The sequence below is a fragment of the Megalops cyprinoides genome, chromosome 18, assembly GCF_013368585.1.
Source record: "Megalops cyprinoides isolate fMegCyp1 chromosome 18, fMegCyp1.pri, whole genome shotgun sequence".
In the NCBI taxonomy this organism is placed as follows: Eukaryota; Metazoa; Chordata; class Actinopteri; order Elopiformes; family Megalopidae; genus Megalops; species Megalops cyprinoides.
In genome coordinates, this window is record NC_050600.1 from 7,194,828 (window position 1) to 7,221,580 (window position 26,753).

The 26,753-nt window shown below is 43.4% G+C and overlaps 1 protein-coding gene across 3 annotated transcripts; it reads left to right on the top strand.

The window, feature by feature from the left end:
• Positions 1-3,328: 3,328 nt before the first annotated feature.
• Positions 3,329-26,422, top strand: LOC118793373 (short transient receptor potential channel 3). Of its 3 annotated transcripts, XM_036551530.1 has the most exons (13): positions 3,329-3,665; positions 9,518-10,283; positions 10,702-10,752; positions 14,588-14,773; positions 17,737-17,901; positions 19,218-19,434; positions 21,578-21,811; positions 22,126-22,390; positions 23,480-23,675; positions 24,647-24,856; positions 25,202-25,285; positions 25,376-25,451; positions 26,206-26,422. In XM_036551530.1, exons 1-13 carry the CDS (start codon positions 3,511-3,513, stop codon positions 26,346-26,348), a joined length of 2,748 nt encoding a protein of 915 aa, XP_036407423.1. In that variant the 5' UTR covers positions 3,329-3,510; the 3' UTR covers positions 26,349-26,422. The 3 variants fall into 3 exon arrangements, with proteins under 3 accessions (XP_036407423.1, XP_036407424.1, XP_036407425.1); XM_036551531.1 differs by lacking the exon at positions 10,702-10,752; XM_036551532.1 differs by lacking the exons at positions 3,329-3,665; positions 10,702-10,752 and adding an exon at positions 9,232-9,384.
• The last annotated feature ends 331 nt before the right edge of the window (positions 26,423-26,753 follow it).

Here is a 26,753-nt window from a genome sequence, read left to right on the forward strand (position 1 = left end):
CAGAAAATACAATTGGCTGCTTTAGTAAGTGCATGGATCTAAAAGTTTGTACGGGCCTGAGATTTGACGTTTATTTCAGACCTAAATACACGGACCTCAGGAGAGGTGATGCAACTATTGAGAGTGCTCGGTTCATGATTAGAAGTGTATAAATTTAGGACCAGAACAGTACACTACTGTCACACCCTTGCAGATTCTGAAGTCAGAATGTCTTCCCAAAGGATTCTGCCATGTAAACGTTTAAGCAAACTCCAATCCTTGGAAGTTGTGGGTTACAAACAGATGGTGACTTGATGGAGGAGCAGCCCCGTGCGATACTGGATGCTATGGCCTGGGACCTTTTATTATGGGACCCAGTCCTTTAACTATTTCCTGCTGGTTTACGTCTAACGTTATTCTAGTGCCACCAAAGACCACCAGACTCCAATGGCAGTAGCGGGGAGAATAACACATGAGCCAGTGACTTCAAACCAATGGGGTCAGGAGGATGTTGTTGTAAACAACGCATGAAATGGTAACCGTTGCCTATTTTTGTCATTTAAAGTGGAAATACCCGGAATCCGGGCCTACAGATGTCGTTGTACCGTACTTGTTATGTGGTGTTATAACGTGCTGTGCCCAAGCAGGCCACACACAGAGATCTGTACTGACAGAGCCAACGCGGAGGAGTTCTGCCATTCTGTTTTTCGGGCAGGGCTGCTCCATCCCAGCACACCGTTCAATAGAAGTCCATTTGGACGGTGGGGTGCCACCAGGGAGCTTCCTGTCTATTGGATGCTGCCCTATTTTTAAACCTAGCATGGAGAGATCTGCCAATCAAGCAAATGGAAGTGAAACTCAGGGGAGAGCATGGTTGCCCTCATCAGTATTTTAGTCTCTCTTTTTTGCATGTGGTTTATTTTGGACTGATATTTGGACCAATCGTAACCACTGTGTGCTTCACAGGCCTCTCTCAGTCTGAAGCAAAATACAACCACGGCTCATCCAACACCTGTCCAGTGGCTATTGAACCTGAAGACAGAGCAGCTTCCCACTAACTCACACCAGCAAATTTTCACTGCGTAAGCATTAAATTAGTTCCTGCTTTGACCCAGATGAAAAGGTCTCTGGAAGTGTGCCGTCCAGCCTTGCTTTTGTTTGCTTTTGTCTGTTTTTGTGCATGTGTGTGTGTGTGTGTGTGTGTGCGTGTGTGTGTGTGTGTGTGTATGTGCTTGTGCTTGTGTGTATGCATGTTAATGAATGTAAGCATGTAAGGTTTCCCTAGTTTAAAGACATGTCCTTTGCAATAACCATTGATAGGTCACAGGTCACAGGAACAACGCTAGAATCCGTAATGATGAATGTTGCTCTTCCTCTGGTGCACCTTGAAGCCTTAATGTATTCTTTTGTCTGGTCATGTGGTGAATCTCAAGCATTTCTCCTCCTTAGTCAGTCATTCATCACTCACCCAGTGCCGTAGCGTGACACTTACCAATCCGAGCCTTCATTCACCCGGGCGAGAATGAATTCACTCAACGCTCTCACACCGTCACTGATCAATATCCCGTGGCCACTCCTTAGGCTCATCTTTTGCCGAGTTTTGAGGCAAAATCGATTGACCCAAATGGCAAATCCATGGTTTTTAGCTTGTGACCTTTGCCAGCCATTTGTTTCAGCTCAGGGCTCATCCACCAGTGAATGCACCAATGAACAGAATGAATGAATATAATCAGTTCGGGCTGATTGAAGGAAACAGAGTTTGCGTGTCGCCTCATGCCTGTGGGTTGAATGTAGTGTTTGGTAATGTTAAAGATTACCGGGAGAAAAGGACAGAGATAAAGCGATAAAGATAGATCTGGAGAAAAGACGGATGTGGCTTCAGATCTCAGGGGTAACACTGGCAGCATCAGTATTTTAGTGGTGGGTGAGTATTATGCCATCGTCCTCGTCCTGTCTGCGTGCTGATCGGTTGCCTTTCCTGTTAGTCATCCCTCTTGTGTGCGCAGAAATCTGGGTTGTGTGCAGTATTCAGACTGGTGTTTAAATAAGGCCAATTGCATAGACATTAGATCACAAACTTGAGACTCTGTCTGGTTAATCCACAGTGTGGTCAAACGAAAATGGAAGCCTGTCTGCTGCACCCACACTTGGAGGTCTGCCCTACAGTGCGTGAATTTCCTCCTCTTACAAAAAAATCATCTGTTTGACCAGCCTGGGGCACAGTTACCAGGAAAGCATTTTCATACTGCCAATGTGACAATGCATTGACAGTAATCCAGTGTGACTCCAGCATTGTTAAAACATTCCTAGCTAGCTGAGGAAAAGAGGTTTGCGGGGGCAGCATGACGGGCACCCATGCAGGGGTACTGGGGGATGGTCATTTGTGAGAATGTTGTCCCAGATAAGAGGGGGGGGCCCTCAGGCCCCACTGTGAGAGGGGACATGTGGGGGAGGAACACATGGGACTGATTCCTAAGGGCAGGACCTGGGGGTTTAGAATCCTTGGGAACAAAACCAATTCACCTCCGGTGCAGAACCATCCCACCTGCTGATCTACACAGATGGAGTGTCACACTATCGTGGCAGTTTCGTACAACTACAGAGGTGCCCATGTCCCTACATGATATACACAGCAACACAGGGTGAGGGGTGGGGTGGGGGTGCATGGTGGTGGGGGGGGGGGGGGGGGGGCACAGTGCTTAGCTGGGTCAGAGCAGCTGAGTAAGGACTAACGGTGACTACTTCCAGGTCATACGGGGTCACTGCCAGCAGTGGGTGGTGGTGGTGGGGGGGGGGCTGAGGGGGTGGGGGTGGGGGGCTCTCCTTCAGCGCAGATGGCAGGAGCCTGGCAGCGCTCATATGGGAGCCCCCCCCCCCCGCTGATTTCAGGATATCTACGTCGGACACGGAGCAGCAGCCGACTGGGGAACCTGGGGAGTGAAAAGCTTTGCTTTTCCGCCTGATGCAGACGGCTGCACTCACTGAAGTATGAGGGTGTTTGAAAAAGAGGAACATGCTGTCAGGATGAGATTTTCACTTTTAATTTCCCATTTTTGCTGTGCATCTATTCAAATAATTCCTCATTTCAAATATTTCACAGTGTATGCTTTTGCATATTACCAGCTCCACTGACCTCTGCTCTGATGAATGACTCATGTATGTGTTAACAAAACCCAAACAATTAAGGTGTAATTAAAGTCAATAGGAAGGAAGAAAAACATCGCATACTATTTTAAGCTAGCCTTTATTTTTTTAGAACTTGGGTCCCCATATAGTCGAACCACTTACTGCGCCTTCGAGGATGAGTATGGTGTAAATGATGAAGTCTCACACCTGAGAAGGACTCGCGGCGCACAACGTCTCCTGCAGTTCACTCGTGCAAACTATTGAGCAGTGAGCAGCACCCGTTTGAAGGGGTGAGACACGGTACCAGCGAGGATAGCACCTCCAGTTACGTCCCGGAGCTTCGGAAGGCGTACACAATTTAAGACGCCGTAAAGAGCTGGGAAAAAGGGATAGCGATTTGCCTGCATGTCAGCGAAAGGCAGAAAGTATCAGAAGCGCATTTCTTCTTCTGAAGCGGAAAATGAGCAGGGCTGGAAGGAGGAAAACGGCGGCGTGGACGCACATAATTTAAAATCCGTAAAAACGGTCAGAGACTCGTCTGGATACTATCAGTACAATATGTGAGTACAGCAAACCTACTAGGTACCATAACTGGAAACAAATTACAAAGAACTAATACATATCCGTGTTCTTTTCAGTCTTGACAACTTTGTGATTTCATGCCTGGATAGACATATCTAAATATGAATAAACATATCCAAATATGAATTTATTTATGTTATTTACTGTTTTATTTAAATGAAATGCAAAGCAATTTAAAGTGAGTAACTAATTCATTGTGGCGAACCTCCACATACTAAATTTTATTTTATAATTGCATTAATTAATCGCGCAGTATAACTATCAACTGACAACTAAATTAAATTAAATATTGCAAGAGAGGTTTTCTAATTTGGTTATTAAAATTGTGGAGAAATAAAGCATTTGTGGATTTTCCCCAATTTCGTAGCGCCACCGAGCGGTTACTTTTCGGTTAATTTAAATTGACCACTTGTAATACAACACTGTAGTAGAAGTTGCTTGTATGTGATTAGACTAGCTTTTGTTCTTAGTAACGTAGGGGACTTTTTTGGCTGGGTTGATTATTCTTATTTAGGATGAGGATTGCCAGAGCTGTTAACAATGATGGATGAGGGTTGCTAATTTGTTGTTGAAATGGGCGATGTGTTACCCACTCGTTATCTCACTCGCAGACCCGGCATGCGTGCAGGGTGTTAGTCGGGCGTTCTGTGTGTGAGAAAACGGTGCCGGTGCCGGTGCCGTTCGCTGTGTAACGTGTAGTCTCCGTGGAAGGTCTCAAGGTAGAGGCGCAGCCGCATTAGTTTCTCTCTAAGTTATGTCAAACAGCTTTTTATTTCACATTACATTATTGTCATTTAGACTCTCTTATCCAGAGCGATTTACAATTTTTACATGTTATCTTTTTATACAGCTGGACAATTACCTTGCCGAAGGGTACAACAACTGTGCAGGAAATCAAACCAGCAACCTTTCGGTTCCGAGCCCTGCGCCTTTCCGTGCTACGCCGTAGCCCCATACTTGTCCCACTCGTCAGACATAATTAGCCGGAGATTTTCGGGTGTTTGGTGAGGCTGTGGTGGGGGGAGAGAAGGACCTTGTCACTGTTTTAAATCTTTGCTTTGATTAGCGTGCTGTCTCCCCCGTGGTGATAACAACAGTAGCTGAGGCTTGTTGCAATGACTGAAGTCTGGTACATATGGTCAGTTTCGTTATGGCAACCACACCACCACTCCTCCATATATTGAAAACACTACTTTGTAGTACTTTGGAGTCTCAGCATATATGTGTCAAATTATTATAATTATGTCCTCCAAACAAAATGTAAGAAAGTTCTATAAAATGATTATAATAATAAATAAAATGTTTTTTTTAATGATTGAACGCTATAAGCCATTGTATGAATACCCTAAGTAATGGTATGGTATTCTTATTATATATGGTATTCTTCTTTAAATTATTGTGCTATTTAAAATGATTTATTGATTGTTATACAATGTTTTAGTGATGCAGTTGAATGATTTGTTATCAAGGCTCATTTTGACTAAGAGAGGGCACTAGCATCTTTCATCAGCCAATTAGTGGTGAGATGAAGAATGGAAACGTTAGGCTATGGGGAGACAGACATATTGAAAATTGTTAACATGATACTACCACCAACAGGAGCCTCTAGTGATCAGAGAAGTGGCATTTGTCACGATCGGCTTGAGCTCTCTAGTATGCAAGAAGAGCTCCGGCAGAGTCTGGGGAGCATTTGATCTCATCTAGGTCTTAGTGAGCTGAAATTCAAATCTATTAAGACAGGTTTCCACCTGACCTTGTCCCTCACTTTTGCTGTCTCATTGAGGCTGTGATTACTGGGTTGTATGCATTCTGCAACCTGAGTCATTCAGCAGTATACACTGCAGGTACTCAATCTCCACACAGGTGATAAAGCATTCAGCCGACACCAGAATGAATGATAGGATTCTAAACTAGGGAACGCGAGTTTTATTCTGTTCTGTCACATTAGCCGGTTTTTTCTTTCCTTTGGGTCTTCTTTGGGTTTGTTTTAGCAACAGTAGTCATATCAGGCTCTATTGCCTTGAATTGCCTGCTCAGCCCAGAAGTACACTTCATACATCTGTGTCATCATGACACTGTGCCATGGCAGTCATTGCTATTGCATGCGGTTAATGCTTAGGGTAGGAATTGCTAACAACATAAAAAGCTAGCAGGGGTGTTATTTATGAAAAATGATATGGCTCAAAAATCCAGTATTCTGACTCCATAGCCTGAGGCGATCTGGTGCAGTGCGTATGAGTATGGCTTTATGTTTGGCTGGAATGCGAGGCAATATGGTTTCTGCCTCCCAGTGTAAGAACTCCTGAACAGCTGCACTTTGCCTCGATTCTTTTTGTCATTTTTATGTTAAGGACGTTATTCACATTGAAACCTTTAAAATGTATCTCTCCGGTCCTTGCTGAATTGCTTTTAAATGTTCAAGAACCTGGACCGTCTGTGTTTGCTTTTAACTGATCTTTTGCACTTGTGTGTGTAGTGTAGTTTAAATTACAAGCAAAACAGTTAACATTTAATGACGTTCATTGTAGACTATTTAATATTAAGGATTTGTTCCAATGAACATGTATTAGTTAAAACAAATGAATATGCCCTGAATATGAATGTGCTTTTGCTTTTAGATCTAAAATGTAAAACAGTGTCATCCAAAATTTTATTGATACTTCATCTAATTTATTTTAAAAATACCTTGAAAGGATATTTCAAAATATTTTTGTGTGAAATAATGGTAACATTGAGTCCCAAAGAGTTTTGAATTTGGGAAGCTTAACATTTTGGTTACGTTAGATTTTTACAGCACTAATGTATATTTAGATACATGAGAACAATCAAGTAAAAGTTTACATCTGGTCAATTCAAGTGTTAGAATTGTAGAACGGTACATGTGTCACACTTGTTATGGGTCTAGTGTGACATTATTGTTATAAAGTTAAAATGGTTCTATCATATGAAATCAAATTATATATCTTTACCAGGGAAACAAAATATTCCAGATTATGACTTGCTAGTTGCATAATTATATATAATTTCACAAGGTTATGACAAAAAGAATGGGGAAGTTTCACTGTTGTCCTTGCACTTACTTTACTTGATATACCCTTACATACAGTTATGAAATATCTATATACTGTGAATGGCATTGTTTTGTTTGTTGTTAAAATAGAATTTTAAATAATATAATAGAAATTTAATTTTAAAATTTGTAGCTTCTGAGAAATCATTAAGCCTTAATTTTTCAGTTTAAAGCAAAAGTATGTCACATTGATACACATGGCAGAATATCACTGGCATTGTGTGGTCTTCCTGTTTCTGCTCAATACTGTTGATTTTGCTGGGTGGGGGAGGGAGGCAAGGTGAAGTGCTGAGTGGGCATTTTCACCTGTACAGGGCAAATACTCACAAGGTCAGAAACCTGACACTATCAGCACTCAAAAGCACGCCTGGCACAGGCTAAAATATGATGCATGATTCAAGTACAAATTACAGAGTTATTTCACTATTTAAGATTAGGGTGTTTTGTTCCAGTGGTGTCCCATGATGGCTACACTTTGGCAGGGGAAAGCTGATTTCAGTAGAGAACTCTTGCCCATGAGAAATGGTGGTGGCTCCCAACACCTCGTGTAGTCAGCCTGGTATCCATGCGTGTGGACACCAAACGTACTGGATCCAGAACTGCCTGCTCAGTAGAGAAGTGAAAAGGGCGTTTCTTACACAAAGCTTGTATTACATTTTGAATTCCTGTTTTTACTGAATTGCTCCTTTTTACTCAAGGGTAAGTTTTAGTTTTGAGGAGGGATCAGTGAATTTTTACATTCCAAATGAGACTTCGTTTAGGTCGCTACTGACCAATGGAAACACAGGCTTTTGTCAACTCTCGGCTAAAATGTCAGTGAGCCTCTATGATTTGCATTTTCAGTTATTTTTCAGTCATTTATATCGTTCTTTGTAATTTCATGCCATGTGTTATGGATGCCCTACAGGTTTTTTAAATCATGGTGAATGTAGTATTGATTCTGAATTTGATTTGTATGACAGATTTGAATATGCCATTAATTAGCTCAGTCACTTTGTCATTCCTCCTTCCACATGATTTATAATCTTGTACATACACTTAAGAATTGTCATGGTAACTGGGTTGTGCTGTTCGGTTGCTGGGGAAATATATAAACGGAAGACAATGATTGAGAAAAATGCCTGCACTTGTAAGGAGAGATGGCTGTAGGACTGCAACAATTCAACAATTAGCAGTTTATCTTTGCCAGGGTTATAAGAAACATTGTACTGTTGTTATCAATTATTTGTATTCATAAATTGAATATGATATTCAGATTGTGGCAAGCATTTCACATAAACAGTTGCTTTAAGTAACTGCATCCACAAATTAGTAGATTTTTTTTTCTGCGTAGACTGCGTGTTTGAGTTGTTTCTTGACAATGAGTGCAGACTGCTTCTTTCCCAGACTGCTGTTTCTACACAGCTAATTTGCAAGTCTACCCTCCGAAGAATACGTGATCAGATGGCATTTCAGATTAGCCTCAGTATTCATATAATGCAACCCAACTGATTATTGCTGTTACATGTGACAGCACCCCTAAATAGTATCAATTTCTACCACTGGATATTCTGAGGCAATTCAGCTTAAGCAGCTTGTTTAGGAGTACCACAGCAGTGTCTCATGCAGACTTTAAGCCTACTATACAAAACCCTAATATCTATACCACTCTGGTGCCTATATACTAGAATAATCCCCAAAGGGTCAGTGAAGACGATTCACATTCAAATAAATGGTCTTTACGGTCATAATGGTCCTTGGAAAAATATTTGCCTAACAGAAGTAGGGAGTGCAGTTCTGTTTGGTATAATTACATTTTTGATAAGTGATCAAATGATAAGTCCAATTAAAAGCCATATTGTGCGGACGGCTTTGTATCGCTGCCAAACACAGGATAGACATGGCTGAAAGGGTGGATTTGATAACAGGAGTCAGAATGGAGACTAATAACTTGAGCGTTTGTGTTTAAGTCCAGACAGTGCTACTGCTATGAAACATACAGTATCAATGCAACTGTTGTGGAAAAAAATAGGTGTTTGTGTGTAATAAGTGTAAGGCTTGGGTTTTGGTGAAGACCAGTAGTCGCAATGTGTTAAAACAGCTTTTTATGATGGCTCCTCCTACAATAAATGTTGCCTCATGGAATGATGTACATTTAGGGAGCCGCCGCCCAATGCTTTTCGTCAGCGGAGAGAAGGACATTTACGCAATTGCCTTGCCATGGTCTTGTGACTGAGAAGCTGTTAGCTGGACGTTTGGCAGAGAAATCGATGATCTGTCTCTGAAACCTGTGGCAGAGGGGTGTCATCTGGTGCGTTTCATTAAAATGCTATTAAAGGCCGTGAGAGTTTGCGCTTCCTGCGGGAGTCCTCTCAGCTGCGCTGTGTTCTCTCGCCTCTCATTGTGAAACCCATGGATTCCCTCCAAAAAAAGGTATTAAAGGCCTGCACCCCTTCGCACAAGTGGGAGAAACGCATAAGAGAGTTATACGCATGGATCGGCGTAGCTGTTAGATGTGGAAAAGAAAAGAAAAAAAAAAGCACCACAGCCAACCCCACCCTTTTAGCTCTCTCTTCCTGACACCCCTCGCAGGTTTGCCGCTGACACGAGCTAGCGGTAATGAAACAGAGCTAGTGCACCAGCTTTCAGTAAGTACAGCCAGTTTATAGTCCCTCAGCAACCGCGTTAGCGTCCACTGCTCCGTCAAAACGCTAACAGACCTCTTTCCCCCTCGACCAACCCCACCAACGACCCCGCCCTACCCCTTCCCTTCCTCTTCAGGACGCCCGCGGACAACCCCACGCAGCGGCGGCTCACCATGCTGCGGGAGAAGGGGCGGCGGCAGGCGGTGCGGGGCCCGGCCTTCATGTTCAACAACCGGGGCGCCAGCCTGACGCCCGAGGAGGAGCGCTTCCTGGACGCGGCCGAGTACGGCAACATCCCGGTGGTGCGCAAGATGCTGGAGGAGTCGCGGACGCTCAACGTCAACTGCGTGGACTACATGGGCCAGAACGCCCTGCAGCTGGCAGTGGGCAACGAGCACCTGGAGGTGACGGAGCTGCTCCTGAAGAGGGACAATCTGGCGCGCATCGGCGACGCCCTCCTGCTGGCCATCAGCAAGGGCTACGTCAGGATCGTGGAGGCCATCCTCAACCACCCCTCCTTCGTCAGCAGCGAGAGGCTCACGCAGAGCCCCTGCGAGCTGCAGGACGACGACTTCTACTCCTACGACGAGGACGGCACCCGCTTCTCGCCCGACATCACGCCCATCATCCTGGCCGCCCACTGCCAGAAGTACGAGGTGGTGCACATGCTGCTGATGAAGGGGGCGCGCATCGAGCGGCCGCACGACTACTTCTGCAAGTGCGCCGAGTGCACCGAGAAGCAGCGCAAGGACTCCTTCAGCCACTCGCGCTCGCGCATCAACGCCTACCGGGGGCTGGCCAGCCCCGCGTACCTCTCCCTCTCCAGCGAGGACCCCGTCCTCACCGCCCTCGAGCTCAGCAACGAGCTCGCCAAGCTGGCCAACATCGAGAAGGAGTTCAAGGTAGGCTCTCTCTCTCTCTTTCTCTCTCACCGTTTCTACAGTCTCCCAGGTGTAAGCTAACGGTCAACAGCTTTGCTCCAATTGGGTTGTCGGAAATTTGAGAGCATGATGAGTTTACTTTTGTGACTGCATTGCCTTAACGACCACAAGTACTTTGACTTTGATCCAACATACAACTAGCAAGCTGAAGTGCCTTTGATTTGAGCATGTGTAGTGGCAGGCAGCTTTTGACCACTGCCTTGTTGCCTCCTTTATTTGCTGCACATGTTTTCAATTAACTTTGTTGTTTCATGTCATGTGACATGTCTGCAAAATGTATGTGCTCGTGTGTGTGTGCGTGTGTGTGTGTGTGTGTGTGTGCGTGTGTGTGTGTGTCTTTGTGCTTGTGTGTGTGTGCGTGTGCTGCTGTCGCCACCAGGATAAAAAGAGCCATAAAAAAGAGGCGGTGCAGCTCAGTTGCTTCCCCCTGGTAAATATGTTTAACTACGTAACTTCATTAACATTGATTAAAAATGTTAAGAGTCACACCAGCTAATGACTTCATTACCATGAGGTAATTACCATTGTCTTCTGAAACTGCTGGCAGGTTTTCAGCCTCTGCTTCGATTTTCCACTTACAGCTTAGAGATTTGATTTATGTTGGAGATGGGGACAAAAAAAAAATGGGAGCAAGGAAAAAAAAAGGAGGTGGGACAAAAGAAAACGGCGTGTGCTTTTATTTTTGCCATCATCTTCAAATTCTGTTGTTATCCATAGAAAATGTTGTTATACATATTTATTAAGTACATCTCTTTTATTATTTCATCATAACTGCATCCATCGTTTGCTCATTTCATCCTGATTTATTAACTTGGCTCATGAGTTTATGGCAGTGTTACCTATTCTGTCACTTTCAAAGCATTTTTTTTTTCATTATTTCCTTGTTATGACCACAATAAACATTTCCTTAAATCATTTAAAGGTAAAGCCATGCATTTTGCTCTGGTAGAACCTAACACCTAATGGTTAACATTGACTTTGATTTCTGATGTTCTTTGGGGGCTTGTTCATTCTGCACTCAGGTTAGCAGGACACATGATGTACTTTTTCCTCCCTATGGCTGCTTTTATACACCTTCACGTGATGAAGTGAGCCATTCACGCTGTGAACAATATAAGCAGGGATGGTGTTTTCAGCTCAGGTAGTATGTTTGAACAGCAGTCAAGAGCTTCACGCTGTGGATTTTAATGAGGAAATCCAGAGAAGGGGGCTGTTTTTTTTTTTTGACCCTGTCACTGTGATAAGTCAAGGTTTGGCCCATCCTGAGGAGACTTGGTGTCTTCAACGTCCTAGAGCTAACATACAGGATGTTCACCAGGGTCAGAGCAGGACAAAGCAGAGGTAGACCATATATCTCTGCAGTGTTCCTATTCCAGTAATACAGGATTGTCCATGATAACCACACACTATCTTAAGAAAATCTGTTTTCTACACTTTTTTTATGGTTACTTTTTGTCAGATAGCTGTTAATGTCGCGAAGGTTGCTCCGGGTTTATCTGGCCTGTATGTTGAAACAAATCAGTTCCAGTAAATTACTTTCTGATAGTTCCCCCATGACACGGAGGATTGTACAGAGAGACACAGGGGAAACAGGGCCGTGTGTGCACCGTCTGAGGGATTCTCATTTCCTGCCCAGGCTCCTGAGAGACTCAGCACGGAGAGGCGTGCCCCACATCTGATAAGCACACCACTCTTGTGTTTATTTGCTTTACATTTATCTTCCTTTTTGCATCTTGAATTAAAGAATATGATTTTTGGCTCTTTTTTTTTTTTTATGTCTGAAGCTAAATGACTCATGCGTCAGTGTTTGACTGCTCACAGCCTATTTTTCACAACTGGTACATGCCTTGCTCCTTATGAATGTTGTTGAGACGCTGAAAATCCAATTAAGGTAACTTATACGCAGGAGGTCGCCTGAAGCTGATTACTCTCTCATTCTTAATGCATGGTTACAGAGCAGTGTTTCCTTACAAAAAGGCAATGGGCTCCACTGCTCCGTGTGTTTGTTGTGGGTTCATGTGAGCTTTCAGCCATCCCAAAATCACCTTTAAAGCAGAAGTTATCATTTTTCAACGCGCTCTGTGTGTTTGAAGTGTGTGGGAATAATTCTGCAGTCCATTCACGCTCCGGGCTGCACCATTGCAGTCACATGCTAAATGCGTGCTCTCTCAAAACTCCAGCATTTAATTTAACAGTGCGAGATAAATGTCCAGATGGTGTAATTGAGTCGGTTCTTCCATTCTTTCAACCACCTCACTTCAAGTTACACTTTTATGGTGTTGGGACAGATTTGCTTTGCCCCAAGCGTATTCGGATGGTATTTTCTGCTATTGAAACTTATTATCCTTGAGAATTTTTGTGGCTGTCTTTTTTCGTCTCTTTCTTGGCATAGGAAAATTTGAGTGAAAAATAAATATACCCTAAAGCACTGCAAATACAAGAAAAATTCTTTAGCTGTATCACTTGCAAGCTGTTTGAGTTTCAAGGAATTCAGGGTACTCAGAGCTCATCTGAGAAAATACACTATGGCTGCATTTTGACTTTTGGCCAGAAGCACTAATTAAACAGATGCCTCACACAATGTATCGATACCAGTTACTGTGGGAGGAAAGCAGATACTTTTCTGCTTCTGTGTCTATAACGTGAATATGATAATAATGATTATATGATAATATAATGTTTCTTGGTGTACATTGGTATTCATGTATTGTTCTCAGTTGTTGTACATATAAGCTAACCAGAGAGCAATCTGCTGTGTGGAAGAGCAGCGCTCTGTGAGAAACAGAACCAAGGTCAAATAGAATTACAGTGTGGATGGAAAGTAGGGGTTAGTGCACCCTGTCTGTCTGGTACGAAAATATGATCACAGGTTGCATCCTGAAATTTGTTTTCCTCTTCCTCAGCATCTTTATACCAGCCCTGTTAGATTAAAAAAATGAGATTTTATTGATGTTCTCACAAAAGGACAACAAATGTGGGAGTGATTCGTAACCATAGTGGAGAGGAGATACTTTTCATCTCTTTCCTTTCTGAGTTATGTTTACACATCATCTTCTTTTTATCATTCTTACATTAATAATTGTGAAGATCATACAATCATCACTGTAATGGACAAAGGTTTCCTCTGAGTTTTAATTTAAATATTGGTGTATGAATGCGATTTTTTTATTGGCCCCAAACAGTACAAAACAGTTCTCATGTAGTTTTACAAACCATGAAAAAACTCTTTTAGTCACAGCTTTCAGCACTTGTCAATTTATGCATGCATGACAATGTGCATGTGCAAGAGAATTTTTCTATATTGGATACTTGGCTGATTGATTGGCCACACCTCCTAATTAAGAAGACCAGGTGATGTAAATAAGTGGAGGATTGTGAGAAGGGAGATGAAGGGCAGTAGTAATTTAGTCTTCATTCTGATTATTTGTCCCCTCTTTCTTGGATCTGCTATTCTCTTTTTATCCTGTCTTTTTTAACTGCAGCAACACTCTTGCTGTGTAAAAAGTGCTTTCGAATCACAGAATCAGAAACTACAGCTACACTGAGTTTTGTTTTGTTTTTTTTATATAAATAAAATGGCACTTATTGAAGCTCATTTTTATCACCTTATACATTATCACAGACAAACAGTCAGAATTACATAACTCACCTAGTCCCATCAATACACCCAAGAAAGGAAAGGAAAAGAATACACAATCTTATTTTCTGCTAGTAAAATTCAGCCCTGGTTAGGATGTCCTTCCAGTTTTCCCTCATTTGTTGTTGTAAATATGCATCAATAAAATCACTCTTTAATCATTCAGGAGGGCTGGCTGTGGGGAAGTCTGTTAAGCTGTACCTGGAAATGTGCAAGTCTGGACTGCTCACAACAGAGCCACTATTCAGTAAATCATTTCTCTACGCCATTGGTTTCCCATTCTCCATATTGGTTGGGGTTGGAGGTCCAGAGAGAGCTCGCAGAGGCAGAGTGAAAATCATGCCAGTTTGCTGAACAAGCAGAAACGGATTAAATTCTCTTTAGTAATTTACTATCATCCTCAGAACAACTCAGGCTTTTCCATAAATACCAGCAAGAAGGCATTTGAAACATTACCCTTAAACTGTTAACAGATACAATGATTAAAGGATCCATTATCATATAAAGATACTCCAGCACTCACTCACTTCCATTTTATTTGTATGTATTTAATTAAGCACATGCATTTGGAATTCACCTGTCACCTGCTCTAACCAGCCCTGTTTTCACCCCCTCTTCCACTGCCCAGAATGATTATCGCAAGCTGTCTATGCAGTGTAAGGACTTCGTGGTGGGGGTGCTGGACCTGTGTCGTGACACTGAGGAGGTGGAGGCCATCTTGAATGGGGACGTAAGCGCTGAACTGGAGGAGGGACAGCACCTACGTTCCCTCCTGAGCCGTGTCAAGCTGGCCATCAAGTATGAGGTCAAGAAGGTTAGCCCTCCATTCTCCATACTTTTGTGTGTACCATCATTGATTCCTATCAGTTTATGCAAGGCCAAAAAGTTGTCAAGGACTCGCATAGATTCAAGGACCCATGGGGAATAGATCTGAATGCCGATGTGGTCAGCCAGTATAACCTCTGCCGCTGGAAAAGGTCAGTGTCTGACTGCTAGAGATGCTTCGCTGGCACTTCACACAGCTTCCACAATGTCCTGGGGGGTGTCTGTAGCCACACAGCAGGGGTTAGCCTGATTTCTCCTACCCTGTGCTTTTTAATCACTGAAAGAGCTTTCCTGCCCCTGCAGTAGCTTCAATCAGGCCCCTTTACAGCACAGCTTGACCCTGCAATTCTCTGCCCTAAAGCGTACTCCGTTATTACTGTGGAGTTCTTAAGAAATATGAAAAACAGTGTTATACAGCAGGACAACCACTGAGTTTATACTTTAGTGGTATCAGAACCCCCTGACAGAACAGTTCAGAATATGTGGTCATGGTGGACTTGCTTGAATGTCCTTGCAAGACCTAGACTGTGTCGCACATTACCAGTGAGTTCCAAAACCACGAAACTGCGGGGTGTTTTTTTTTTTCTCTTGGCCTTTTTCTGCTTTGCAAGGGGGCCGTAGCCCATGGGGAAGTGGAGCCTTGGGGGAGATTCAATCCAGCATCTCCCCTAGAGAGAGCTTTACTCCTCAGCAGAAATGCTAACTACAACAGGGACTTTTAACGCTCGAACAAATAACACCTTGTAGTGGAACCTTAATGTTTACTCCTAAAGAGTCTCTCTGGGAATGAGTCATATACGCCCAAGGTCTGAGCCATGCCCGCTAACCAATAGCAGACATGTATTGTTCATTCTGCTTTATCTTCATTTAATAGCACAGCACAGGCAAAGGTGACCTCGGTCCTGGAAGGCCTCAGTCCTGAAGGTGTCCAGATTCACTCTGCACTGTGGAAATTACCAGCACATAGCGCCTATTGCTTGATCATTCCAGCTTGCACCCATTTTCCTGGACTAAGAAAGTCTCTCCTTAGCTTGTGTGTTTCAAACACAAAAATTACATTGAGATAAAAATGCTTTTGCACTGTTAACTGTGTCATACACAGCTGTACACGAGGCCACACTGGTACACATGTTTGTAGAAACAATCATATTTTGTTCTTGAGAAAAATTTGTCCAAAAAATCATGTTGTATTCATGAACCGCTTGTAAACACACAGGTTTGTTCTTCTCCTTATTCATATGATGATGAATACCAAGTGTTCTTCAGTTAGATAGTCACGCATATTATGTGTAATTAGCATAAGGAATAGTGAATGCCCACTGACTTTAAAAGCAGCAGTGTCAGGCTTTTTTCCAGGAGTTTAAGAGCTCATACCCCTGCTCTGACTTGTCTAGATTCACAGGCGCTAATCCGTCTTGCGGCCGTGCGGGTTGATACAACCAGAGTGTCTCATTTGACCCATGAACACGAAGACGTTCCGCGGTGTGGTCTTTACCCCGATTTCCACCCGAGCTTTATCGGGACACCAGATCTCCACGCAGTTCTTCATATTATATTTTCCCATATGTCGCCAGATAGTCAGTGTGTAAATCACATATTTGAACCATTTTCTTCTTTTTAATATTTATGTATGTTTAAAAAAAACATACTTTGTGTAAATGTCTTCGCGTATAGGCTTTTTTATCAGTGGTTTTGCCCTGAAGGAACAGCAGCTGTGTATCCAGGGAGAGACCGCCAACCCTCCTCCTTGCAAAGAGCCACGTGCAGCCAAGGTGTGATGAATGGGCCATTTAACCCACCATTCATAGTGAGAAAACACACCGGCTGCAGTCAATTTTCACCCACACCTCTGTGGAAGGAGTTCACTATCCTACCCACAAGAGTGCCTTGGCATTTAGACCATTCCTCCGGGGAGGGGAGCAGGAGCTCCGGAGGAAGTGTCAGTATGAGATATGTGAGACCGCTCTTCCCAGTGTTCACAAACAGCATGCTGTCGGCCACCCCCCCTCCTCCCCCACTCAGAAGAATTGATAATAATAGTGGTGTTGTTCTTTATTCATGGTCCCCCCCCCCCCCCCCCCCCCCCCTTTCGGGTCTTGAATTCTGATGATGTTCTGTAATGTGCAAAGCTACTCCTGAAGACCTAATTAGTCAGGCACAGTTTCAATTTAGCCGCAACTTCCCTCGCACCGACTGAGAATGATTACCGTATGTGGGGCAGCCGTTAATATTACAGCACCTCAGCTCGGAGGAGTTTGATTAATTAACCTAGCTCTTTTATCCAGCTTAGCGCATGCACACAAGGATGCCACCTTTCTCCCCACAGGTGATGATATGCTTCTCTCAGACCCAGAAATCACAGTCTACATTTTGGCTATTACATTTACATGTACATTAAATTCATTCATACGTACATTCATACAATTTTCTCGCTATTCCAGCCTTTACATTGCAACAGCTGTCCCTGGTTTTCATTTCTCTGGCGGATTAAGCAAAATCAATGTTTAGCTAGATGACACATCAGATCTAAATTGACAGCTAGCTGAGACGCTTCTTTTGAACACACAAAGCTGTGGCACCTTAGGGCCCCTGCCTCTACACACCCCGCTGTCCTCTCTGCACCTCTCTTTTGGTAATCGGTCTGGGAGGTTTGATTGAACGGTTCCATTTTCAGACGGGGAAAGCCACTTCTCCAGGCCTCGTTAGAGCCACAGTCAGCAGCACGCATGATACATTTGCCCAGATTTGATCAGGCCTTTTAATGTGATTACAGACAGCCCCTCTCACTAGCAGCCCCGCTCAAAATGCAAATGAAGCCAACCGGTTGCCACGGTGCTTGGCCAAGGCCGCTCAGAGATTATGGGCTGCGTCCAGCTTCCGTTTGCTTGCGTTATCTAATGCGCACTTTCCCTTTTTTTTCCTTTTCTTTTTTTTTTCCCTTCCTTCCTGCAGTTCGTCGCCCATCCCAACTGCCAGCAGCAGTTGCTGACAATCTGGTACGAGAACCTCTCGGGGCTGAGGGAGCAGACCATTGCTGTGAAATGCCTGGTGGTGCTAGTGGTGGCCCTGGGGCTGCCCCTCCTGGCTGTGGGATATTGGTTTGCCCCATGCAGCAGGGTATGAACCCCTTCTCCCTCCACCACCCCCCCTCCCTCCTCCTCAGCCTAGCAGTACTGACTTCAGTTTCGTTCTGAGGGAAAAAAAAATACAATACACATCCAGTACACCACACCACACATCCAGTAAATCCACACACAGTCTCATACAAAAAAGTGTTGAATCACATCCAAATAACCTTATTCTCCCAAGAATCTCTTTTGTGATGCTGGGTACATGGTGCACGGTACAAAACGCAAGACAGCACAGCAGCAAGATCCAATTTAAAACATAATACAATAGATACACAATCATACTAAATAATAGAAATATGCTATTAAAAAAAACAATTACAGACTAATTACAGTTCAGCAGGGCATTTCACTTTATAGAGGACATCATTGATCAGTCTGCCTAATGGAAGTGGGTTCAAAGCCCTTTATGTGTTCGTCAGAAGAGACTACAGCTTGTATCCAGAGGGAAGCTAATTGTATTGGACCTTCAGGTGCAGAGCTGAATGGGTTGTTTTTACTTTGAGTGAATGAAGGCATGTCAATATGGTGGAAGGAGGCTGTACGTCACACTGGTTCAGGAACTCTCCCTGCGCTGCCTCAGTTGGTAGAAGCCTTGTGTTTGATGGGAAGAACAGAATTATAGCCTTTACCCCACATAAATAATCAGCCACAGTCTTGTTTTTCTCTACTAAGGGCACGTTTAGGGAGCAATACCTGGGTGTAAATGTCAGGTTCAAGTATTTATGTGATGTAAGTGGTGTTGGATGTAGTGTCTTGGATCTACTCGGATTTAAGTTTTTAGTCATCCATTTGTTTCATTTCCTCAGATGAGGATGCTCTTTGGATAGCTGTAGAATTTATGCTTGGGATGGGTGCTGGTCCAGCTTTTATGATTCATTGGTAGGTACTTACTTCACTTTAGAAATAAAGGTAGACAGATCTGCTTTACTGCAAAGGAAACGTGCTGAGCAGGGGAAACCAATGCTATAATCACACTGATTTCTCACATAATGTATCACCCAAACCTTTAGACACTGAGCACAAAGATATGGGGATCTTTCCTGAGTACTGAAAAGCAGTCAAGGCATTGCATATAGCAGTTCCTCTGGTCCAGATTTGCCAAGCCTTGATTCTGAGGTTTCAATAAAAAACTAAAAATAAATAAAGCACTGGTGCCCTTGAAGGAAATTTTTAGTTGCACATATTTAGAAAGCCATACACAACCTCATCTCCTTTCACTGAGTTTTTTTTTTACATTTGATATTAAAATAATAATTAGGAGATGGTAATTGAATCTGCCGTGCATCTGTCTGCCCCTCCCAGCTGGGAAAGGTCCTGCGCAGCCCCTTCATGAAGTTCGTTGCGCATGCCGCCTCCTTCATCATCTTCCTCTGCCTGCTGGTGTTCAACGCCTCCGACCGCTTCGAGGGCATCAGCACGCTGCCCAACGTCACCGTCACCGACTACCCCACGCAGATCTTCCGGGTGAAGACCACGCGCTTCAGCTGGACCGAGATGCTCATCATGGTCTGGGTCGCAGGTACCGCAGAGTTTCATTCATTGTGTGTTCTGGTATTTCAATTTCATTAGAGAACATTTATCATGAAAATTTTGTTGTCACAAAATAACATACTAAAAGGAGTTTAAAGGAGGACTTAAAGCGACAATCTTGAAATAAAGAAAAAAGATGTGCTTTAAAAAGGTAATGAATATTTTACTTTGATGGATAGAAAGTAATGTGATATTATTATACACTATATGTAGTTTGTGAAATATGTAGTTACCATGTCATTTTATGTCTTATAGACATCTTGTTGGTATAGCGCTCCAGTGTATGAGTTTGTGAGTCACACTGGGATTCTACATCGGAGTTGTGTTGCATTTCAGTGGTCTGAATCATTGGTACAATGTGGCTTAGAAAACCTTGGTCACAGACATGGTGACCTGGTATTCAAGGTCTTACAGCTGATACCAGATTGCAGGAGCTGTGCATGCAAGGATAGAGACTGCTGTGGGATTATGGGTCCTTCATTCTGATTTTAAATTGGAGGAAAGCTATCCTCTGGGATGTCTTATCCAACCTGGATTAGGAATCCTGGAATTCTGCCCATGTTTACATTTACATTTACATTTATTTATTTAGCAGACGCTTTTATCCAAAGCGACTTACAAAAGTGCATACAGCAAGTATAGCGACAGTACGGGGACAGGATGTGTACAGTTTCACAATGAGACAGTTCTCAGCTGAGAGCAAGGTCTGTTTGAGGACACGGTACTATTAGATGTGTACAATTACAGCCTATAGGGCAACTAATACGATACACTTTCAAACGGCGGACTTCAACAACTTCAAACGGTGCAATGAGCGTCAGGGTAAAGGCGGCAGCAAGAGACAATTTAAAAAGCACAATTTAGAAAGCACAGCAATTTACGACAGCACTGATGGGGGGGGGCAGCAATTGTGTGCTGAGTCAGTCTAGGTAGAGTCTGAAGAGGTGCGTCTTCAGGCCCCGTCTGAAGGAATGGGGTGAAGAAGCTGTCCGTAGCGAGACAGGGAGTTCGTTCCACCACTGGGGAGCGTTGACCCCCCTGATAAGAGTACAGCACGGAGTACAGCTGAACTGTGTAAATAGGTAACACTCTGGATTATATCTGTAAAACAGCAGCCCTTTCAAACATGCTCACTCTCTGAATGTGCAAGAACACAAGAAATGGGGCTTTTTTGGAGGGGGGTGGGGTGGGGTACATTCTGGGCTACGTAGTCAAGATGCACTGGACTGTTGTAGTCTCAGACAGACTTACTGAGAGTGAAGTACAGAGGGCTGTGTAGCGTGTGATTGGCTGAAAACAGACCCACGCCTCACAGCCTTCTCCAATTAGCACTGACAGTTTTCTGATACAGCCAGTCAAGTGTGAAGAATTCGTGAGGTCAGTGTTGTGCTGCTGTGGAGCTAGGGGTCAAGCATTGGAGAAAATTATCTGTCATTACCATCATTTTACATGACCCCAGAGGTCCTCCCTGAAAAGGGTCTCAACTTGCTTTACCGCATTTGAAATAAGAAGTCATTTCTTTTGCTTTGACGGTTTGCCACCTTGCCCTTCTGCCCTGTAGTGTTGTGTGCAGTGGAAGAATGAGTTTGGTGCCCATACCTTTTCCTTTCTGTCCTTCATCGTATCTGTTGTAGATTTGGGAAGGTCACTACTTTAAAACTTTGATTAATTCATTTACTGAATGTCATCTCCCTGGAAAAAAAAACTGAAACTATGAATTGAAAAGTCACACTCGTTTTCCCAGAACATGGAACAACTTCTCTAGAATAGCAAGTTCTTTCTGGGCACTGTAAGGTGCTCTGAGTCATATACTGATTTATGGACTGTTCCAGGAGCTAAGCATTCACAGAAGTGTTCAAGCAGTGTCAGTGTCATAAAAGTGTTAGACGGCCTGGAGAACAGTAGACCATGTGTCCCTGGGCAACTGGAGTCACCTTGTAGGTTAATCAGCAGGAGACTTTTTCCAGTCAAAAAGTCAACTTTTTCCAACGAAAAGCTCAACATGCTTGCATCTAGAGAGACAGTTTGACAAACTATTCAGCTCTGCTGACACCTCTGGTTTACGCGTATAGTGAGGCTTATGAAAAAACAGGCAGCTCAAGGTGCTGAAGGCCCGCTTTGCTCTTGTCCAGGGATGATGTGGTCAGAGTGCAAGGAGCTGTGGACGGAGGGTCCCAGGGAGTACATCCTTCAGCTGTGGAACCTGCTGGACTTTGGCATGCTCTCCATATTCATCGCAGCCTTCACCGCCAGGTTCCTTGCCTTCCTCCAAGCCACCAAAGCCCAGCAATACGTAGATGAGAAGATCCACGCCAGCGACCTCTCCATGGTGACTCTCCCCCCGGATATTGAGTACTTCACCTACGGTAAGAGGCGTGTGATGCATGAGCTATAGACAGTTTTAACATGCTTATGTTTTATCCTTTTATCCAAACTCTAATCCTTTTTACAACCACCACAGATTTAAATCACAAGAAAACATCAAAGGAGCCAATGTTTTAAATGTCTGTAGGTTAACCGTCCGAAATGTTTTAAAGAGGGATTCGCTCCACAAGATCGTGGATACTCTAGACTATGCGTTTGTACGTATGAAAGCGTAACGTGTAATGAAATTACACATGGCAAAAACTGCAGGGTCAAATGGCACATGTTGCTGGACACTCTCCACTCTCTCTTCCAGCACGAGACAAGTGGCTGCCCTCTGACCCTCAGCTGATCTCAGAGGGGCTATACGCCATCGCCGTGGTGCTAAGCTTCTCCCGAATCGCCTACATCCTGCCAGCCAACGAGAGCTTTGGCCCACTGCAGATCTCCCTGGGCCGGACCGTCAAGGACATCTTCAAGTTCATGGTCCTGTTCATCATGGTGTTCCTGGCCTTCATGATAGGCATGTTCATACTCTACTCCTACTACCTGGGAGCCAAGGTCAACCCAGCTTTCACCACGTGAGTATGCAGTGCTGCCCCCTGCTGGCTGACCCTTGAGTTATCTCTTAGCATTTTGGTCCTCAATCCAGAGATTGAACAGGTTTTCAACGGTTAAAAGACATGTAGTGGAGTCCTTTTGAAGGACACAGGCTGCAAATGGAATGTCAGCTGTTGATGGAGAATTGATTGAAAAATCTATATCTGAGTTAAGAGCCCCCTTGGTGCCATAGAAATGTAGGATTAGATATTGCAAAAACGGAGAGAGAAACTCCCATCTCATTCACACAGCTCCTGACTGAGTGCTCAGCAAGATGTCTATCGAAGCTGAAAGGCAGCACCTCCCCCCCAAAACATCCCCAACGCCAGGCATCACTCAAATCAAATTGAAAAACACACACCACTAGTGTGTACCGTAGTGATCCTGAAAAATGACTAATTTCACACCAGACTGGGTTCCCTTGAGGGTTCTCTGCCTCCAGCAAGGCGTAGGAAATGAAACGCTTTCCGATTGTGGTGTTCAGGCTATTTTCTAATAAGTCAGTTCAGTCTGTGATGACAATTATTTTCGACATCCATGCGATTTGTGGGAAAGCAGTATCTATACACTGTGCAAGTCAGTTTCTCGGGAGGAAAAATAACATAAATGTTGACGATAGAAGTCAAAAGGCACTGTAACAAAAAGAATGATGGAACCAAAAAGGGGTCTGAAAGGTTCAGCACTATGTCTTGGACTGTAGCTATGGATTGGGCATGCCAAGCAATACATGGGAACACTGCTTTTGTAGAAATTTGTCTAAAGTCTTCCATTGCTTCTGAGAGCAAAGTCACCCTAAGGCTTTCACGTTGGTTCCTTCTCTCCAGCATTTATGAGGAGTAAAAACAGCACAACCATTTGCCCAGTCTGAGAAATTTGCTTTGCCCATTTCAAGGGAAGAGTCTTGGCAGTTGACAAACCTTGAAAAGACAAATTATTGGATATTGCTCCCCATTTAACAGCTTCCTAATTAGATTCATAGTGATTTTACATCAACTGTAGGTTGACACAGGAACCAAAAAAAAAACGAAATGTGACTAACCAGACTGTCTCTCTTTGTCATTGCCCTGTAGAGTTGAGGAGAGTTTCAAGACACTGTTCTGGTCCATATTTGGACTGTCGGAGGTGTCTTCGGTGGTGCTGAAGTATGACCACAAGTTCATCGAAAACATCGGCTACGTGCTGTACGGAATTTACAACGTCACTATGGTGGTGGTGCTCCTCAACATGCTCATCGCCATGATCAACAGCTCATATCAAGAGATTGAGGTAAGGGTTTCTTATCTATGACATCATACATACATTCAACAGTTATGTGATGAAAGGGTCACTGGTTTAAATTTCTTTTTTCCGTGACTGGACATACGCACTCAAGGTGACAAGGTCTAAGGAGTATGTTTCAAAAACCGAGGCTGATTGAGGATCACACGCATGCACACACACAATATAGTATGTGGATCATATGTATATTGTATATACAATGAATAAATGTGGTCACAAAGCATTTGTGTAATGAAGCAAAGGGTGCCCCACTTTCACTGTCAGTCTCCTGTGTGCAGTTAATCATGCTCTGGAATAAACCAGTAGAGTCACTGGAGATGACTTTTTTCTGTATTAATGTGCACCCTTGAATGGTGTCATTTTAAATCACCTTTCAGACCACCTTCACTTCATTGTAAAATGGTGCCACCAAAAACCTGTTTTTGACCGGCTTGACCCCCATTTTTTGAGCCACCATTGACACTACCTTGGAGGTGGTATAAAGCCAGCAAAAAGGTGGGTCACCTGTGGTGATCAGTATTAAACCATACTTCAGGTACAGTACCTGTCAAAGTTTGGACACACTTTTCTTTTTTATTTTCACTATTTCAAGTGTTATAAGTGTTAACAAGTGTTATAAGCAAATCAAAACTTATCTTTAGATCAAAATGTCTTTGAATGCATGTTTCCCATTATCATAATTGGGTATGTCCAAACTTTTGACTGGTACTGAATACTGGTGGACTTAGCCAAGTGGATAGATAGATAGAAAAGTTGTTAACGTCTTTATCTGCTCTATGCCATGTTCTCTGTTGAAAAGTCTGATGAAGCACATATGATATTATTTTGCACATCTCCCTCCCTGAAAGCAAGTCTGTAAAAACTGAGTCTGTGATGTCAGGGTTTGTTTAAACCAGTGATATTACATTGTGTGAAGCTGCATCCCACAGCCGTGAAAGAAGTTTGCTGCCCTCTTGCAGGACGATGCGGACGTGGAGTGGAAGTTTGCGAGGTCCAAGCTCTGGCTGTCCTATTTCGACAACGGAAAGACGCTGCCCCCCCCTTTCAGCATCGTCCCCAGCCCCAAGTCATTCTTTCAGTGCATTAAGAGGGTCGTCAACCTGCTCCGCTGCAAGCGCCGTAGGCTGAAGAAGGACATTGAGCTAGGGATGGACAACTCCAAATCCAGGGTACGGGCCTGCTCCTTTCCGAGATAATCTATAGATAACGTATTCATATACAAAATACATGTAGCAAGAGTTTGGGTCATTGTGTTCCTCCTGCATCCAAGCCTCTGGTCCTTGTAATATTGTTAGTTGTAGCCGTAGACCTACTAAAAGATTACACATAGCCTTCTTACACCACTGCTGAAAATCGCATCATAATATTGTTGCAGTGCCATGGAAATATTGAAATATAAATGAGAATGGCAGGCGTTAGCCAGCTTGGTTTTACACAGTTGTATCACCTTACCACAGGTTACAAAGGGAAATCCACACAAACATGCTGTGTTTTTTTTGTGTTTTTATGCGCAGCTGAACCTCTTCACTCAGTCAAACCTGCGCATCGCTGAGTCCCATAGCTTCAACAGCATACTCAACCAGCCCACACGCTATCAGGCAAGTACACGTCTTAGCTTAAAGGGTTAAGGATGGAAATCTGTCTATGAGTCGAACGTCAGTGTCCCTTTCTTGCTTTGTTTTTTACAGCAAATAATGAAGAGACTAATCAAACGTTACGTGTTGAAAGCACAAGTTGACAAGGAAAATGACGAAGTCAATGAAGGTAAGTGTTTTTCGAATCATTTTTATTTCCTTTGATTCTAGAAGGAATGATGTGTCTCCTGCAAAGCACGGATGTTTGTTCTGCAAAGCAAGTTTCAGTGTGTGCATACAAGCCCGCAAACACCCAATGCCTCCTTGGTGGAGTAAGTCCTTTGAAAGTGCTGTGCATATCATGTTACATGTATGATGTCATGAGGTGGTGGGCAGCCATTGGCTGAGTGAACATGTACCCCGGTATTACAATACTTTCAAACATTGTTCCCTTTACATGTCAGTACCTGATTATTCATCAGTGTTTTCAGAATGTGTCACATAATTATTTTGCTCACCTAATGCTGATTTTTGGACAGGACTTGAGATGAATTCCCCATAAAATAAAAAAACACTTGAAACACAAATATTGCAGTCTGGTTCCAGAGTTTGACAGGTACTTGGGTGTGCTCACACAGAAGTCTAGTCATTTCAAGTGCTGCAGATGGCACAAACTTCGGAAACAACAAATTCGGCTCCTATTCATAAAACAACAGGTAATGCCAAAAAAGAGTGATTTGACCTTTTAAAAAATGATTTCTTATCTGGCAGATAATGACTTAAGGTATTATAAACTGATAACAGTTCTCTGAAGATCTTGAGCTGAATCGTGTAACACATGAAACTGAGACCCAAACTATAACTAAAACCCCCCAACACATACCCCAGATGCTTAAACAGGGTGACCATTCACAGTGATTGTGTATCTCCCCCACCCTTTGCAGGTGAACTGAAAGAGATCAAGCAGGACATATCCAGCCTACGCTACGAGCTCCTCGAGGACAAGTCCCAAGCCACAGAAGAGCTTTCTCTGCTGATACAGAAACTCAGCGACAAGATCAACGTCAACATGGCGCGTTGTGAGTGATGCTGTAGCCACAGCGGACAGACCTCATCCAGCAGTACAGCAGGGAGAGGACCTATGTCACCCAGCCCTGTCAGACACACATTCAGGCTGAGATATTACTTCTGAGACTGATCAACTCACTGCAGTTTCCAGCTCTGTCTCAGATGGCTATCTGCTTATTTGTTCATTTATTTATTTCCGCTTATACGTGTTGGTATTTATTAATTTATACCCTGGTTTTAGTATCCAGTTGTAGTTTTTACCTATGTAAAACAGAAGCCAGGAAAAAAAGAGTAAGAAATATATTTTTGTCAGCTTTTTAGAGTGGAGTACATATAGAGTTTTGTATGGCTATCGTGTTACCTTGTCTTTTGGTACTGAATGTCAGATGAAAATTACGCTTTTATACTCAGTGATAACAACATT

Excerpts from the sequence above, each read along its gene's own strand:
- LOC118793373 (XM_036551530.1), top strand. The coding sequence starts at position 3,511 with ATGTCAGCGAAAGGCAGAAAGTATCAGAAGCGCATTTCTTCTTCTGAA. Across the intron at positions 10,753-14,587 it reads AGCTCAGTTGCTTCCCCCTG|AATGATTATCGCAAGCTGTC; the intron begins GTAAATATGTTT and ends TCCACTGCCCAG. Across the intron at positions 25,286-25,375 it reads ACCAGCCCACACGCTATCAG|CAAATAATGAAGAGACTAAT; the intron begins GCAAGTACACGT and ends TGTTTTTTACAG.